Raw genomic sequence first — 17339 nt, 5'->3', positions numbered from 1 at the left:
CTTATATGGGCTCATGGCCAGAGCGGGGTGTCCCTGCTCTTTCCACAGTAACAGTTTGGACTTTGATGGATGAGAGGGGTTGGCCTACTGTATGCATTCGGCTATCTCTGCAGTTTATACGCTGAAGATACTCACAGTTATACACACTGCTATACAATTGTGTTTTGCATTCTTTTGCAGTGTTCTCTCTTACATGTAGTGTTTAAAGATTCTAGACATTTCTAAGAGCAGTGACCAAAAAATGTAAAATATGCACATGTGCACCAGCTCGTATTTAGAAGGGTCTTGTCAGATACTTTAACCAGTTGCACAATTTGTAAAACTTTATCTAACTGAAGTGGTGACTTTCATTTTTCGAGGGTGCTTGATGCGAATTTCGTCACTCACAACATGTATGTAGGCCGTCATGTGTGTGGTTCCTTTTTTCAAAAGATGTGTTCTGCCCCTCGAGAGATCCTGTGTGCATCACGTGTTTTGTCAAAATAAGTGCCTGCTGCAGACGCGTCTAAAGGGTTTATGAGAAAAGAGACGCTCGCGTTTGCCAGATACTCGCATAATCTCATGCGTAATCAGAGTTTACTGTTAAGGGATTGTCTTGCGTGTATTTTGTGAAGGTGAGCGTCTCTTTTGTTATAAACGTTTTTTTTGTGCAGCAGGCACTTATTTTGGCAAAACACGTGATGCACATGGTTCACATGACACAACAAACATATTTTGAAAATGCAAGCAACACACATGACGATCCGAACACTTATTTTGAATTAGCGCCCCTCGGATGATGAGTCACGAGCCGCCTATGTCTAACTGTACTGAAACGGTACATTAAAAGTCTAAAGTAAAGTTATTCAGGACAAAAGGCAGATGCATAATAAACCAAGAGATATCATTGTACAGATACAGCATTTCTAAACTTTCCATATAGGCCAGAAGTGTGGTTAGCTTTTCCATCGAGTTTAGTATCACTTCGGAGTGGGAGGGATTATAGGCGTGTCGTTATATTTGCGCTGCATACTGCTGTGAAATCATACAAGTGAGAGTGCCGTTGTACATTCCCATACATTTATTTATTTCTCAGTCGGCTTCAAAATTAAAATTGGCCACCACAAATAGATGTTTGCACATCGCGTTTATCACTAACATTACCTCTGTCTCACATGACAATTTCTGTTCAAACACGTGTGGCGTCATTCGACGGTGCTCCGCTGAGCTTCATCTAAGTTGCATTTAAGCATATATGGGAACGTGTGCGTCGCGAATGTTCCGCCACAAACTGCAAGAATGGAAAAAACTGTTATGGTGTCCCTGATTCTCAACCTGTGGATGTTTTTTATCGATAAAAGGGAGTTTGGGAACTTAGCAGAGCACAGAAGACAACATGTTTGCTCGAGACAGCGCAAGCTAGCACTGAGTTGAAGCTAATCTTTACATTGTAGCGATGACGCTGTAGTGACGATTCTGTCAGACCAATCAGTGATCTACAGGTTTTTCGCATCACGTTTGGTATCAGCTCGGGTCGCTTGGAACCCCAACCGAGGTGGTACGAAAAAAGTATCGGGTACCACGTTGTGCACCTAATGGAAAAGCTCCCAAAAGTAAGCTGACCCGACCCAAACTAAACCAAACCGTGGGGTACTATGCAATGGAAAAGCGCTCATAGAGAAGCTACGGTAGCCGCCACAGGGTAATCATGTCATCGTCTCAGATATCATAGTAATGAAATGCGCTCTGTAGAGAAGTTTTTTCAGCCTGATCTCACGAGAAATCGTGCATATTTTACGAGTTGGCTAATTCGTATGAATTCATACGAAGTTTATCATGCAAAAATGTACGATTCTCATCAAAAGAACAACAACAAAACCTAACCCCTATTCCCACCCCTAACCCTAAAGTCACCGGGGGCAAGTATGCATTAATACGAATTAGCCAACTCGTAAAATATGTATGAATTCTCGTTATATAGCGTTGTTTTTTCATTTGTGGCTACTGTAGAAACATGGCAATGAAAAATTACTACTGTATTTTCCGGTCTATAAGTTGCTCTGTAGTATAAGTCACATCAGTCAAAAATGTGTTTTGAAGAGGAAACACATATATAAGTCGCAGTGGACTATACGTCGCGTTTATTTAGAAAATGATTTCACAAAATCCAAGCCGAAGAACAGACATTTAATCTGGAAAGGCAAGATATTCAAATAAACAATGGCACACAGAACAGCAGGCTGAATAGATGTCCGTACATGTTAAAGTAACATAAACAGTTCACCAAGCTCCTGAAGTCATTCTGCATCACTGAATCCATTGAATTACATAAATACAGGAGCAGCATAGAGCGGACTCTTACAGGTTTAGACGGTAATGGTTTCTCTTGGTTCATATGAAATCATTTTGACATATAAGTTGCACCTGAGCTTAAATTACAGGACCTGCCAAACTTTGAAAAAAGTGCGACTTACAGTCCGGGAAATACGGTTCTTGCTGCAAAGTGCTGCAAACATGCTGTTCATGTTTGTATCAGAGATGTTCACAAGTCTCTGAGCTCGAGTCCGAGTCAAGTCTGAAGTCTTTGACCTCGAGTCCAAGTCAAGTCTGAAGTCTTTGAGCTTGAGTCCAAGTCAAGTCTGAAGTCTCTGGGCTCGAGTCCAAGTCAAGTCTCAAGTCTCGTTGTAACAAATAAAACTCTAATAACAAAAAGAAATTATAAACATTTATAAAAAAAACAAAGTTGCACATTAAGTAAGGTCAGTGGTGTAGTCTAGATTTTTGTAGTGAGTATACTGTGATTTTTCCCTCTCACCCTTATGACACTCGTCCCAGCGCAACGCACCACTCACACTCACAGATGCATACAGTATGGATCTTCATGTAACAGAGCATTCTGAAAGTGTACTCATAAACACATAAACTGAATGTGTTATCAACATGTCAATTTATTATAAGAAAAAAAAAAAAGAGTTTAACAGCCAATGGGTTTACAGCTGGGGAAACTGGACTGATTTTTAGACTGGTTTAGTGTTAATTAACATCTAACTCGGGGCCAAAACTTACTCAACTGTTAATAAAAATTAAATAAACTGTTTACAATCTTCAATCCGTGGCAAACACTTGGATTGAAGGAGAAAAATATCCACTCTTTCAATAGCTATTATCTGACAACTATTGATAACATTACCATGTGTAATTTAATGGTGTAAATGTTTTTAATTAATACACATTTAAGATGACCATGAATTAACTCTAATTTGCATAGTCATTGATATAAAAAGCTTAATTTTTGCATATAATACAAGCATTGTCTAAAAATGAAAATAGGCTTTTACTTTTATTATTACAAGACCATCACGTAGCCTAATATTAGACACCAAAACCAAAGTGCAGAAAATTATCTTTAATTTGCAAGTCTGAACTGAACATCAACGCAGACATGAATTTCCTCACAGAAGTTTAAGATCATATACATCTTGAACGTAGATATATAAATGAACACAGAGAAGGGAAGTTTAACACTGTGAAGCACAAGCAAACATGCTGAAGGCAGCTAAAAACCATCAGGATATAATCACGGGCTTATTTTATTGCACTTGAAACCTTATCTGTTAAACTGGACTGATGATTTAAATGTTGTTTACTCACATGTGCGTTGTTAACTCTCGGATTTCATGTTGAAGCACTGCTCCACTCGTTCACTTCTCCATATGGACAATTCCTGTTTGTTTACAGTGTCGCGTGAGCAGCTACACTGCAGGTTCGAGTTCATTTGGCGCTAAGCAGACCTCTTGGTGATGTCAAAGTACCGCGAGAGCGATTCAAAGCAGATTTCTCCATGTGATAACTGAAATCGCTCTCGCGGTACTTTGTTGTCACTCGCCTGTGGGTTCTTGTGGCGCCACAGCAGTCTGCTCCCCAGTCACTCTAGATCCGCTATAGTATTAATTTGATTTCATACGCCGATCGGATCGCGCAGTTCGGCAGGTACAGTATGACACAAAGTAGCGCAACTCTGGACCTGACTGGAGCCGGACCGGATACACTGAACCGCATGTGCGTACAGAAATCTGCTCACTTGAGCCCCTTTTTGCGGTTAAATTGTTTAACCATTTAAACAATTGCAAGCCTTAGAAACACGTTAATGATAAACTTACCCTATTTAAATTGCATATTAATCCGCAAATCGCATGTGAGCTGAACCGCGGATCCGTCACAGCACTACCCAAAGCTTCAGATGAATGGCACAGCAGCAGCTGCCTGCAGGTAAAGTCACATGTATGTTCGCGGCCGCGCGCGCGGAGCAAATACGTCACGTGTTACGTCGTGGGCAGGTTGTAGGTGACGGAGGGAGCTATGACAGCGAGCTCATCAGACGTTTCCTAAAAATAAACATTGTTCACGAGTCGCGCGGCTCGAGTCCGAGTCGAGTCTGAAGTCTTTGAGGGTCGAGTCTCAAGTCGAGTCTGAAGTCACTGTGTGTGCGACTTAAGTCGCACTCGAGTCCGAGTCTCAAACTCGAGTCCCCATCTCTGGTTTGTATTGTGTGAAACTGGACTAAGCAGTTATGTGTCTATAACTGCAGAATATATCTGTTCACATATATATCTATAGTCCGAGGTGGTACAAACAAATGTAGGTGGGGACTACTTTGCATATTCATATATATATGATCTGGTGTAGAGTTAAAAGCTGTTTTAAACCATTAAATATTTTCTGACACATGAAAAATAAAATAAAATGCTCAACGATGAGTTTTAATTGATAAAATTATCAACTACAGGGGGACTTTAATACTGACTGAATAAAGTTATGTCAGAGATTGAAATCATATTTGATGCTCATAAATCCTGGATTTCACAGACAGGGTCACAAATTCCAATTATCTATATTTTCTAACCACACAATATATCACTCTAAAAAAACAAACGATGCTATATAGCACCAAAACTGTTGCTTTGGATCGTAACCATAGAAGAACCATTTTTAGTGCCATATAGCACCGGTGAAGCACCTGTGTAGCACCTGTGTAGCACCATATAGGGGCCATATAGCACCACTATAGCACCACATATGGTTCTACATAGCACTATCTGGTTCTAGACAGGTGCTTCACTGGTGCTTCACCTGTGCTATATGGCACTAAAAATGGTTCTTCTATGATTACGAGCAAAGAACCACTTTTGGTGCACCGTTTATTTTTAGAGTGATGTTGCATTGAGACATTGCATTCAAAGACATGAGTTTTATATACATGCTCCTTCATCAACTTTTATGTTACTCAAGTAATAAGATTGTAATATTGAGTTTATAAATGGGTAATAAATTAACAAATCTCTGGCGGTGCTTCTGAAGAAAGGTTTAGTTGTATTGGTGATGGATTGATTGATTAGAATGCCATTGGCAAAAATTCAGCAGTGGGTTGAGTTGGTCTGGTACACAGGTTCAATCCCCTGGGCTGGTACATTGAGTTGTAGCTCTCAGTGAGCTGAACAGATGCCAGTGATCTGTATCCCAGAGGGCCGTTCCTGACCATCGTAATTCACTGTCCGCTTAGCTGCAGCTGGTGCCCTGAATGCTGCTGTGTGTGTAGGATAAAGAAAGTTAAAGCCAGTAAATCTCTGTCCCTTATTATTTGTACATTTACGTTTATGCATTTGGCAGATGTTTTTATTCAAAGAGACTTACAGTGCATTAAAGTTAGATATTTTATCAATGTGTGTGTTCCCTGGGAGTCAAACCCATGACCTTTTTTGCTGCTCACACAGTTATCTAACACAGTGGTTCTCAAACGTTTTCAGCGTGCGGCCCCCCTTATGTACAGTGCATTCCTTCGCGGCCCCCCCAAATAAAATTTATGACAAAAAACAGTTCTAAAACTTAACATTTTAATTAAACAAAACATTAAATTATACAAAGTAGTGCTATTGGTTAGTAGCCTATTTTTTTTTTTAGGTTTAATCACACAGAATTCATGATAAATTAATTTCTTTTATAAAATGTCATAAAACTGGGGCCCCCCTGGCACCATCTCACAGCCACCCAGTTTGAGAACCACTGATCTAACAAATGAGCTACAGCAACATGAAAATATACAGATTTATTATTTATAAACCCTATTTTAATACTTAAAATAATCAAGAAAGAGTATTGTGTCTTTAAATCCATGTCTGTTGGCTGATAATATTGGAAATATTTGTCAAATGTTTGTCCAATAATTAAAATTTTCCTTCTCTCAGCCCACCTCTTAAACGTATCAAGCAGCAAATCATGATTCATGACTGTGACAATCCAAAGGCTACTGGCTATTTACAAACTAGGACAAGCCCTTCCATGTGTCCTTGCCCTAACTTCATGTTTTAATAGGAAGTAAGTCAACAATGAAACGAAAAACGACAAGGTCTTTCAGATGAATGTGTTAAATCGAGCCTGTCCTCCAAAAACCAACTCATTATGTCATTTGTTCAAGCAGCGCATTACAGACTAGAGTTATGTTTTAAAGTAAAGGACCCTCTAGTTGGCTTAAAACACAAATGAGAGTGTTGTGCGGTTGTCATAAAACGACATTTGACAGATGCTAAACAAGAATGAAGGTTTGTCTATGTTTGTTTAGTTGTATGTGAACTTTTTACACAATCCCTTATCTGCCATTTTTCCAATATTAAAGGTCCCGTTCTTTATATTTACGTTGTTTACATTGCGTAATATAACGTGTTCATGTTTCACGTGTAAAAAGGTGCAGCATTTTTTTACAGAATTTACTTCTCTATATTTCGCTGTTTTCACTATCCTCAAAACAGGCTGAAGTCTTCCTTGTTCTATGAAGTCCCTCCTTCAGAAATACGTAACGAGTTCTGATTGTGTAGTTTGTTTAGTGGGTTGTGATTCGATAGCAGCAGCTTGTCGTTAGCTTAGCTGGCGTCTGACGTATTCCTGTGGGTGGAGGTTAGTCAAAAATTGTTCGTCTGACGTCATTAAAACAGGAAGTAGAGGGCTGTAGTCCAAACCGGCCGTTCACTGCTCTAATAAAAACTGTGCTATACAGCACCAAAAGTGGCTTTTTGCTCGTAATCATAGAAGAACCGTTTTTAGTGCCATATAGCACCGGTGAAGCACCTGTGAAGCACCTGTGTAGAACCAAACAGTGCCATGTAGAACCATATTTGGTGCTTCACCGGTGCTAAATGGCACTAAAAACGGTTCTTCTATGATTACGAGCAAAGAACCACTTTTGGTGCTATAGCACCGTTTGTTTTTAGAGTCTAGGCTTTGAAAGGCGAATTCTGTTAAAGAAAATATATCGCCTGGCAGTGAACTTTGAGCGTTATCATTTTACAGATATTATTTTTGCTATTAACATTACACACTAAAATGGGATCAGAAAGAACATGACCTTTAAATTAATTACATTTGCTTTAAAGGAAAACGCCACTATTTTTCAATATTTAACTATCTTCTTACCTTAACTTAGACGAATAAATACATCCCTATCTTTGTTCAGTGCGTGCACTCTTTGTACAGCGCGTTGTGAATGTGTTAGCATTTAGCCTAGCCCCGCTCCAAACAGGGATGAATTAAGAAGCCACCAAACACTTTCATGTTTTCCCTATTTATGGTGGAAGAGCACTTAGTTTGCAGCACCTTGACCTTGGGTGCAGTAATATTGACGGAAGTATGAGCGAGAGGGGAACTAGTCAGGATTGATGATTTTACTGCGCCAGAGCTTGAAGTGCTGCAAACTAGGTGCTCTTCTGCCATACAATATAGTTCCCATTTTTATCCGCTTAAAAATATTTAATTTTGTGCCACCATACTTTGTGATCCTGGATCAACATTTTTTAATCAAAGATACCCCAACATACTCTTAACTCAAACCCTAACCATTTTTAAACCCTCAAATGAGTGTGAAAAAATAGTTTGAGGAGTATTTCTTAAAAGCCCCTAACCCACTCCTAAACCTAAATCTAACATACACACTAATCCTAATCCTGCAATCTGATTGGTTACTGAAAATGTTGATCCAGGACCAACAATGGTGTTGATCCAGGATCACATCACACTTGGTGAAATCACGTTCACCTATAAGGTCCTCATGTAACAGTGAGTCTTTAATTAGGGAAAACATGGAAGTGTTTGGTGTCTTCTAAATTCATCCCTGTTTGGATCCTAAGGAATGAATGGGGCTAGACTAAATGCTAACACATTCACAACGATTGAAAAAAGATAGGCATGTTTAAATTTGTCTAAACTGAGGTAAGAAGATAGTAAAATATTGAAAAACGGTGATGTTTTCCTTTAATATTTCTGCATTTGGCTGACAATTTGTATAAGTGCCTTTAAACATCTTTTATTTTCAGTATATGTTATTTTTATATGTTATGTTCAGTTTATTTTTCAGTAACCCTGACCTAGGATGATCAGTAGATCACTAAAACTGATGACTTTAGCTGGGTTTTCAAAGGAAGCTTCATATATATGGTCACATAAAAACACACATTATTTATGTATTGAAAAACAGCCAAGCTTGTTTTATAAGTAGAGGTATAAATAAGCCCACTTAGTATAATAAGAGTAATTGTATTGCCTTTTTGCTTCTCTGCAGGTTCAAAGTCCTGCTAGTGATCACGGGGTAAGTGGCTGATTTTTATTTTCTATTACCTTGTTTTCCCACTGTGGGTGTTTTAATGGATTCGTTGAATTAATTTCTGATTGCCATTATGTGTGAGCGAGTGACTGGTGTTTAAAACTCATTCAAATGATATGATTCAGGATGCCTCACCGAAGCAGATTTTCATTTCTCTCCGATGATGAGGTATTTAATGTGATATATGTGGACAGGTAATCAAAGCTTTTGGCAAGCAGAACATTTTAAGAGAGATAAGGAGCTACTTTTAGGTACCGAGTTATGATTGGAGAAGAAAAACAGGGCGAGAGAGATAGGAGCTTCTGGTCAGAGAGCGAACTGGACAGAGGCCAGTATGAGCAGACGGTGTGACCGGGAGAAACATGCTGGTCCGGAGGAGCTAAAGATCTGAGACCGGTGGGGAACCTTAACCTGTTACGCGTCTCCACATTACGACCACAAAGGTTTACATGCGTACACACTCGATTCATCACATTAATAACCAAACACATCCTGCTTTAAAAGACCCTCGAACAAATAGCGGACTAGGAACTATTGGTTGTTCCTGAAACCACTACACTACATTTCCCAGCATGCATTAGGCTGTGCTTTGAAGATGTCGATACATCTGAAGGTTATAGCTAGAACACAGCAGAGGGAGCTCATAGCTGCACACATCATCCGTTCGCACCACCCAAAACACACACACACACCTCGAGCATGCATCACAGAGCACACGCGCACTGAGCTTAGTTACCAGTCCATGCAGTCAGTGATGTCGGCTTCCTAATCTCTCTCCCGATTGGTGAATAGCCGCCTGACAAAAACATAGGCTTGACGGCTGGTTCTCAACAGTTGGACGAAACAGCCCTGCCGACAGGGTTGCAGCTGTGTCAGAGGGGTTATTTCGGCTTAAGGTGTGCGGAGGAATCTCAGCTTCACTCTGGCGCAACGTCTTAGCTTATCACCCCTCCTAGGGGTAAGGGTCGATAGCTGGGATGATCGTGCTGCTGACGGCATGCAACACAGATCTTCTGAGAATACTGGCTTTAACTGTCAGGTAAGATGCGGGAGGGTCTGTGGTCCGGCGATGCATAAGCCTTTAGGCTCCGCTGTGTCCTTGAGAGGGATGCTGTGTTTGTGTGCCTGTGTAGATTGGCTTACAACATGGTTGATTGAGTATTGGATTATTGTCATATGATGAGACTGAATAGGCTGTGGTTGGTAGCTTATTTTGAGCGATATTAATGCACATTTTTATGTGTTTAAGGTGCACCTTCATCTATTCTTGCTGTTCTCTCTCAACCTTCCTGTTTGTGTCTATTTCCGTCCCTCTCCTTCTTCCCACGTCCTCCGCTTCACATCTTTTCTCGTGTCCTTTTCATCTTCACCCTTGTGTTCTGTGAGGAAAGCGAATAATATCCGGTTGTGGGAGGAGGATTTGGAGGTAAACATCTGAATGAGCATTAGAAGGAGCAGATGTGTATGAGTATTTATGCTGAGGGCATTAATAGCTTATGAAGAGAAAAAAATAACCCAAAGATGGAAAACAAGGTCAGAAGAAAAATATAAATGTCATTGCATACGAACTCATGAAAGACACGTTTTAATTATGCTGATGATGCATTGACTCTGTGCCTGTGCATGTTTTTGTGACTGTGCTGTGGAAGGATGCTGATGCTGATCCTTTCATTTCCATGGTAACCACAGCCATCTGTAGGGATCAGTCCTGTCGTTCTCAACCAATCATAGTGCTCAGATTCCATTTTCCCCCTCAGTCTCTTCAACCACCCCAATAATCCCTCTTACCGCTCAGTGTTGTTACTGCATGATCACACGGTTTTGAAGTGCACACACACTCACATGCAGGCAAATCTCTTGGTCAGATGAAGAGAGTTGGTAAGGAACGGGACCGATGTCCAGTGTCAATGATTGTGTATTGTGGTCTGACTACACGGGGTCTGCTTTTTATAGGGTCTTGGTGCTATGCTTAAGATTATATTATTTATGAGTTTATTATTTAACGTGTTTTCGGAGAAATTGGCCATATGCAGAAATGGGTCAGGAGGAAGCATGTCCTAGAAACCTGCAAATGGTTTTGTCTCATTTAGATTAAAAGGAAGAGTTTGCGTTTTGATTTTATAGGCCTGTTTACAAAATTCAAAGTTACATTATAAAAACATTTTATTTAAAAAAAAATTACACATTTTGTTGTACATTTCTGTTACTTTCATGAAATGGTAACAACAGTAGGCAATTAATAGGCTATAAAAAGTATACAAAACTTTTGCGTCTGTATCGCCATCTCTGTTTGAAAAAGAAAATTGCAGTTTATGTACTTCTACATTTCCCGTCATCCGACAGCTCAACTTATTAATCATTATTATAAACTTACCAGTGTTTATTGTGGTAAGTTAAGGACTCAGTTTTCAACACTGATTTTTTTGTACTTGCTCTATTGTTTTTTGTTTATCTTTAAAGGGTTCATATGATGTTGCTAAAGAGATTATTTTGTGTATTTGGTGTAATGTGTTTACGCAATTTAACTCTTTAAAGAAAATGCTTTTCTGCTAATGACGAGTATTTACGGCAATTCGTAATGCCGCTTTTACATTCCGCAACTTATAAAACCCAGAAGTATCGCCCTAGGGCAAACAGCTGTATGTCCGTGTATGTTTTGAGGATCGCTCTGCATCTGATCTCTATCAAAAGTCTTTCACAAAAATGCAATTATCTCAGCCTTTTGCAAAAAATTTGTGTTTTTGAAGAAACCTACCCATATTTGAGAGGTGATAAAAAGATGTAGAACGAAGGTTTGAAAGCAGAGCATCTGTTCTTTCATTTGATATATTGTATGTATAGATATTTAAAGCAAAACATTTTCCGGAAGGCATTAAACTTTTGTAAAAATCATGAAAAATGACAACCTAAAAAAAAAACGCTGGCGGGGAAAGAGTTAATGTTAAAAAAAAAACTTTTTTTTTCCCACATACAGTACATTATTGTTGCTCCTTATGCCCTGCCTTTCTGAAACGCGTACATTTTTACACAGCTCATTGTTTTAAAAAACTCGGTGTGCTCTGATTGGCAAGCTATTAAGTTTGTTGTGATTGGCCAAATACCTCAAGCATATTACAGAAATGTTACATCCCTCCTTGAGAATAAAAATCATGCCTTCTTTCTTTGCAAATAAATTTTGACTGTTTTACCATGAGTTCACACCGCGCTTGAGGCATCAAATTCGCACCGCGTCTAGTTTGCCGCTTGAACATTTTGAATTTTCTCGCTTATTTTGCGTGTGAAAGCTGCGCGTGAAATTCTAGTCATTGAGACATTCACGCGGAAATTCGTGTCATGGGAGGGGCTTCTGCGACTCCGCTCACTTCCTGTAAGCTCCTGATTGGTTAACGCAGCGCATTTTTCTGCCAAATTTTTCAACTTGCATGTTTGCCGTGGCAACGCTCAATTCGCGCCCTGCGCGCGAATGAGGCGGAATCGCGTCTACCGTGCTACGCTAAATGCCTCATTCACGCCTCAAGACCTCCAGACGCGTGTCAACGCGTCTTCACATTGACTTAACATTGAAATCAATCGCGCTTGACGCCTCTACCGCGGCTGTCTGAACGCAGCATTATGCAAATCTTCCCACACAGTGATGTAGATATGGGGGGGCATGTTTAAATAAGTAGATTAATATCTCTTTGGTTTTGAGACTTCAACCCAGATTTTCTATGTGCACAAACAGCTTTTAACACTCCAAAGACAAACATGAAATCGCATCATATGACCCCTTTAACCAAAACAAGTTAGAGATTGCAGCTTTAAATTCTTTCTCTTTCGACTAACACCCAACATTTTGATGACACATCTTCTATATTCACACAAATACCACAATTTGATTTTCTCTCTAGAATTTAAATGCCACTTTTTCTTAAATTTTAAACACTACCAGCCTCTGCTCAGCAATAACAAGAAGCAAAGCATAGTTTACGGCTGTAATGTTGGGTAAATGCCATATCAGCAAATTATCCTACCCATACTTACTGTTGTAATAGGATCTGTTTCAGCAAGAAACTGTGCTTGTCGTGTGCGTGTTTATGTTGGTGGCTCTTGTTGTGTATTAGTGCTGTGTTTTGAGAGAAAACTGCCTGAAGGACCCTCAAGTCTCTCACTGCAGTTCAGCTGGACCCTTGTCAAAGCTGCTCTGTCTGACTTTTGGATCGAGAGTCGCAGCTGTTAGTCCATGACTCAGCTAATCTTCTTCATCTCTGGTAAACCCTTCTGAAGATTTAATGTAATGACATCACAGTGTTGTACAAATCCCGACACAGTTTGCTGTAATTTGGTGATTTGACTCTTTGCCTTAAGCCGCAGTGATAACACTACACATCCAAGCGTTAACTGATCCAACAGCAATCTCTATTCAGTTCTTCATTACAGACCGACAGGCAACAATCATCACATATCATATTTAATGTGGTTTCTTTGCGATGATCTTCAAGTATTACTGCATCAAATGGCATTACTGTATATGGTCATACTTACTCATAAAATAGTATTTCGTCTCACCTTTGCTTTCTGTTATAAGCTGTATTATATACCGTAAATATATCTGATCACAATATGAATTACATTTATGCAGACACTTTTATCCAAGCAACTTCTGTAAATGTGCACCTTGTGGATTTGCGTTGCTAGCATAATACTCTACCAGCGTAGCTACAGGAACATGTGATATGATTATATTGCAAATTATATAATATTTTACTCCTACTTTATCTTTTATCTGCATTGCACTTTGCCAAATGATATTCTAAGCGTGTTTGGTTGTTAATGAAACTGATATTTAACAGGATACAGGAACATTTTCTCTCCACCCCAGTAATGGAAGTGGTTGACTGATCTCTCCTTAGATTCAAACACGAGGTTTTGAGAATGCAACCAGGCATAAAAGATTGAAGATGGGCAGACTGTGTATAAATTCAGACTGTAAGGGCAGTGGACTGGACAAAAGCTCTTTTCAGTGCAGGAACTCATACTATTCAGTCTAATGTTTAATGAGATCCATTGGCATTCAGGAATGTAGTGTGAATATACATCTTCAGATTTAAAGGCTTCTGTGTGGAGAACACTTACAGTCCTGGAACGTCCTGTAAGATATTCAATCTGCAGGAGATAATGACTTCACTAAGCCACTGGAATGAAATATATGAAAGTTTAATGTCCTCACAGACAACGTTTCTCTTCTACTTATGTTGATTTGTGCAGTTCAGTATTGTTTGAATGAAGAGGCAAACAGGATTTGTATTTTCCTCTGAATGACTCAGCATCCATGTTTAAAAGTGTCCGGTCTCCATCTTTTTCTGCCTTCTTCTGTCACTTCTTCTTTGAACAGTGAACCTTTTTTCATTGTTAAATGAGGCACGGAGAGAGCGCAAAGGGTAAAATGAAATGATGAAGTGATGTGGATACTCTTGACTGCTGGAGTGAGACACGGCAACAGCTGGTCTTCAGCTTCTGGAAGATGCTGGTTAGGCAATGATCAGCCTCAGGTTTTAAACTTAAGGATTCCTTACAATCAAAATAACCCATCTGTCTTAAATGTAGCTCAACTTTCCCTATAGCTTCAACTCCTACACAGCTTTGTAGACTATGCTTATTGTTGGCTCCTTAGACAAATTGTTAAATGATCCCTCATTTGAAAGTCACTTTGGATAAAAGCATCTGCCAAATGAATAAATATAAATGTAAGTTTCCTTAAATTCGAGAGGGCTTTGTGGTACATTAGTAGCTGACTCATATGGTCTTTTTATTGGCTGATATCTAGAGAACATGGTGGCTGATGTTCAATACAGTTATTTGTATAATTCATTCAATTGTGAAAACAGAAAGTGTGCACTCTGAACATCACGCTTCACTTTCATTTAATTGGACAATGGAAATGGTTATCAACAGGGTCCAAAATACAAGCCAACTGCAAATTGGGAATGTAAAATGGTTTAAATGGAAATGTTAGAATAACAACAGTGTCCAAAATGAATATCAGTCATTTAATAGTCCATTACAAACACATCAGGCCTAATGAAACATAATGGCTTTTGACAATGCAACAAAGGTACTCAAAAAAGAAATGGTGGTAAAGGTTTAACAGAAAGCTTTGGTTGTTTCCAATTATGATGAGAGACTCTAAAGGTCACTGCATGGTGTAATAATCGCTTTTTCATGAATTCATCATTTTTCTTAAATTCACATTTTTCTGTGTCTTTATTCTCAAAGCCTTTTATCAGTAGACAATATTAGTGGTTGAACAATAACAAATTAAAGATGAAACAGCATTTGCAACCCATATTATATTATTTTCAAAATCTGATGTATTTCCAAGTTAAACAGGATGTTTAAAGAATACAGGGTGGGATTCATCCGCATTTGATTGAACCGTGAAAGCTGGGTGTTACAGTACAAACTGTAGCAGAATGCAATTGTGTGGTGCGAGGGGCGGGGCTAAAGAGTTAAATATTCATCAGCCTGAAAGGAAAAGTTCAGACGCAAAGCATGTTGGTAAACGTGACCAACATCTTGTTTTTTTCAGTTTTCATTTTGACAGCGGAGTTTGAATTAGTTTTAGTCATAGTTTTTGACTAAAATGCAATTTAGTTTGTCATATTTTAGTCATCTGAATTGTTTTTTAGTTTAATTTTAGTTTTAAATGCCATGAGATTTTGTAACGGGTGCTTTAATGAAAGCGAGTGAGAGGTGAATCCATGTGCTAAAGGTATTTATTAGTAAAATCCCAAAAACATATCCAAGGGGCAAATCCACAAACGTAATCCAAATACAGTCAAATGATCAGGGCAGGCGGCAAAACAGGTAAAATCCAAGAAACAGGCACATGTCAGATAAACAGGTAACAGAAACAGATACGGGTAACAGGCTAACATACGAAGTGTAATAATCAGCCGGGAACAGGTGAACAGGAAGTGGCTTAAATACAAAACAGACAGGAAGTGCTATGTGAAATATGACATGATGATATTTCAAAATAAAAGTCAGAACAGAGCAGGAAATCAAAATAAAAGTTCCAAAACACAACCAGAACACATGAAAATACAGGACAAAACCTTACAGATTTACATTCCATTATATTAAGTCGACTAAAAATTGGTTTAAATGTAATTTAGTGTCATTGTGGACTTGAATGTCCAATACTGACAAATACTTATGTAACTGTTATAATATAAATATTCTAGTAATAAACTAGTAATAACCTTACTATTACAGCAAAGTCCAGTAAATACAGTCCAGTAGTTTGATTCAGGTTGACTGGGACACTTCTAACATTCATCTCAATGCCTGAATTTACCCTACATTGTTTTAACACACAGACATGTGACACTGGACTATGAATGACAGTATCACTTTATTCAAATCATTAAGGCCATCGTTCTGACTCAATTGACTCGTTCAGTGAAGTGTGTGTTTGTTCAGTACATTCAACCACTGATCCTTCAAGGCTAGCACTCGCACGTGAATGCTATCGGTTGAATGCATTGGGCTTGAGGCCAATGAGGGAGAGAATTTAATGAATGAGAAATATGAGATAATGCATAATAAAAATGCAAAGTTGTTCACATTTATTCAAAAAGACAATTAGTAAGTAACGCCACTATTTTACATTCAGTGCACTGTATTTTTTTTTAGTCATGCATCGCACTTTATACTACACAGTATACTTAATTCAATGTGAGGACAGTGAAATTGTACACGTATTATCTTTATGTAAATCAAGCTTATAATGTACCATCTTATTCAGGCAATCACTACAGGAAATGGTTTATTTTGGCTATAGTATATCAAGTTCAGGTTAGCTGATAAATTAGCATCAGCATGTATAAAACAATTGTGCTTGCCTTTAAAATGAGTTGCGGGTCCCTTGACAAAATCAAATATGATATGCATCCATTTGCTGCTTTTTACCTCTTCTCTGCTACAGTTTATGACATACGCAGCAAGCTAATCATTACGTTACCTCTGCGTCCGCGAGACAACACCTCTCCATATTCTTTTGATTCGCTTCCGCAGTACCTAGATTTCATACGATCGCCTGCATAGCGCTGCGTGAAGTCCCTCAGTTGTGTGTGTGCGTCTAACCTCCCGAACCCACAGAAAGATTCTGTCCCTCACTCACTGACACTTTCCTCTCGTTTTTATTTGTTTGGATGATTTTCGTCATAGTTGTAGTCATCATTGATTAGTTCATATTTAGTTATCATCTCATTTTTGTCAGTGAAAACACGTCATTAACAAAAACTATGACGGAAATTATTGGTTGACGTAATTAACACTGGTTTTCATAAAGAAACACGTTTAAAACACCATGTATACATTGTAAAGTTAAAGCGATACTCCAGCCAAATATCAAAATTACCCCATGATTTACTCCCCTCAAGCAATCTGAGATACACATGTCCATCATCTTTTAAATGAGATTCGCCCCTTAAAGACTTTTTTAAGATGTCAAATAAATCTTTGGTGTCCCAGAGTACATATTCTAGCTCAAAATATCATAGATAATTTATTATATCATGTTAAAATTGTCACTTAATAGGTGTGAGCAAAAATGTGCCATTTTTGGGTGTGTCCTTTAAAATGCAAATGAGTTGATCACTGCTCTATATGGCAGTGTCATGGTTGGTTAGTGCAGATTAAGGAGCGGTATTATCCCCTTCTGACATCA

At 38.7% G+C, this 17339-nt stretch overlaps 1 protein-coding gene across 6 annotated transcripts in view; it reads left to right on the top strand.

The window, feature by feature from the left end:
- Positions 1-17339, top strand: part of slc4a10a (solute carrier family 4 member 10a) — a 55571-nt gene that overhangs the window by 1109 nt on the left and 37123 nt on the right. For 5 of the 6 annotated variants that reach the window (XM_065241595.1, XM_065241591.1, XM_065241590.1 and 2 more), the window contains exon 2: positions 8585-8611. In XM_065241595.1, coding sequence (XP_065097667.1) covers positions 8585-8611 — 27 coding nt within the window. Of the gene's footprint in view, positions 1-8584; positions 8612-9379; positions 9666-17339 lie in introns of those variants that run through there. The other variant, XM_065241592.1, reaches the window with a different exon arrangement.

The sequence above is a fragment of the Paramisgurnus dabryanus genome, chromosome 14 (assembly GCF_030506205.2).
Source record: "Paramisgurnus dabryanus chromosome 14, PD_genome_1.1, whole genome shotgun sequence".
Lineage (NCBI taxonomy): Eukaryota > Metazoa > Chordata > Actinopteri > Cypriniformes > Cobitidae > Paramisgurnus > Paramisgurnus dabryanus.
This window is presented reverse-complemented; position numbering and strand designations above follow the sequence as displayed.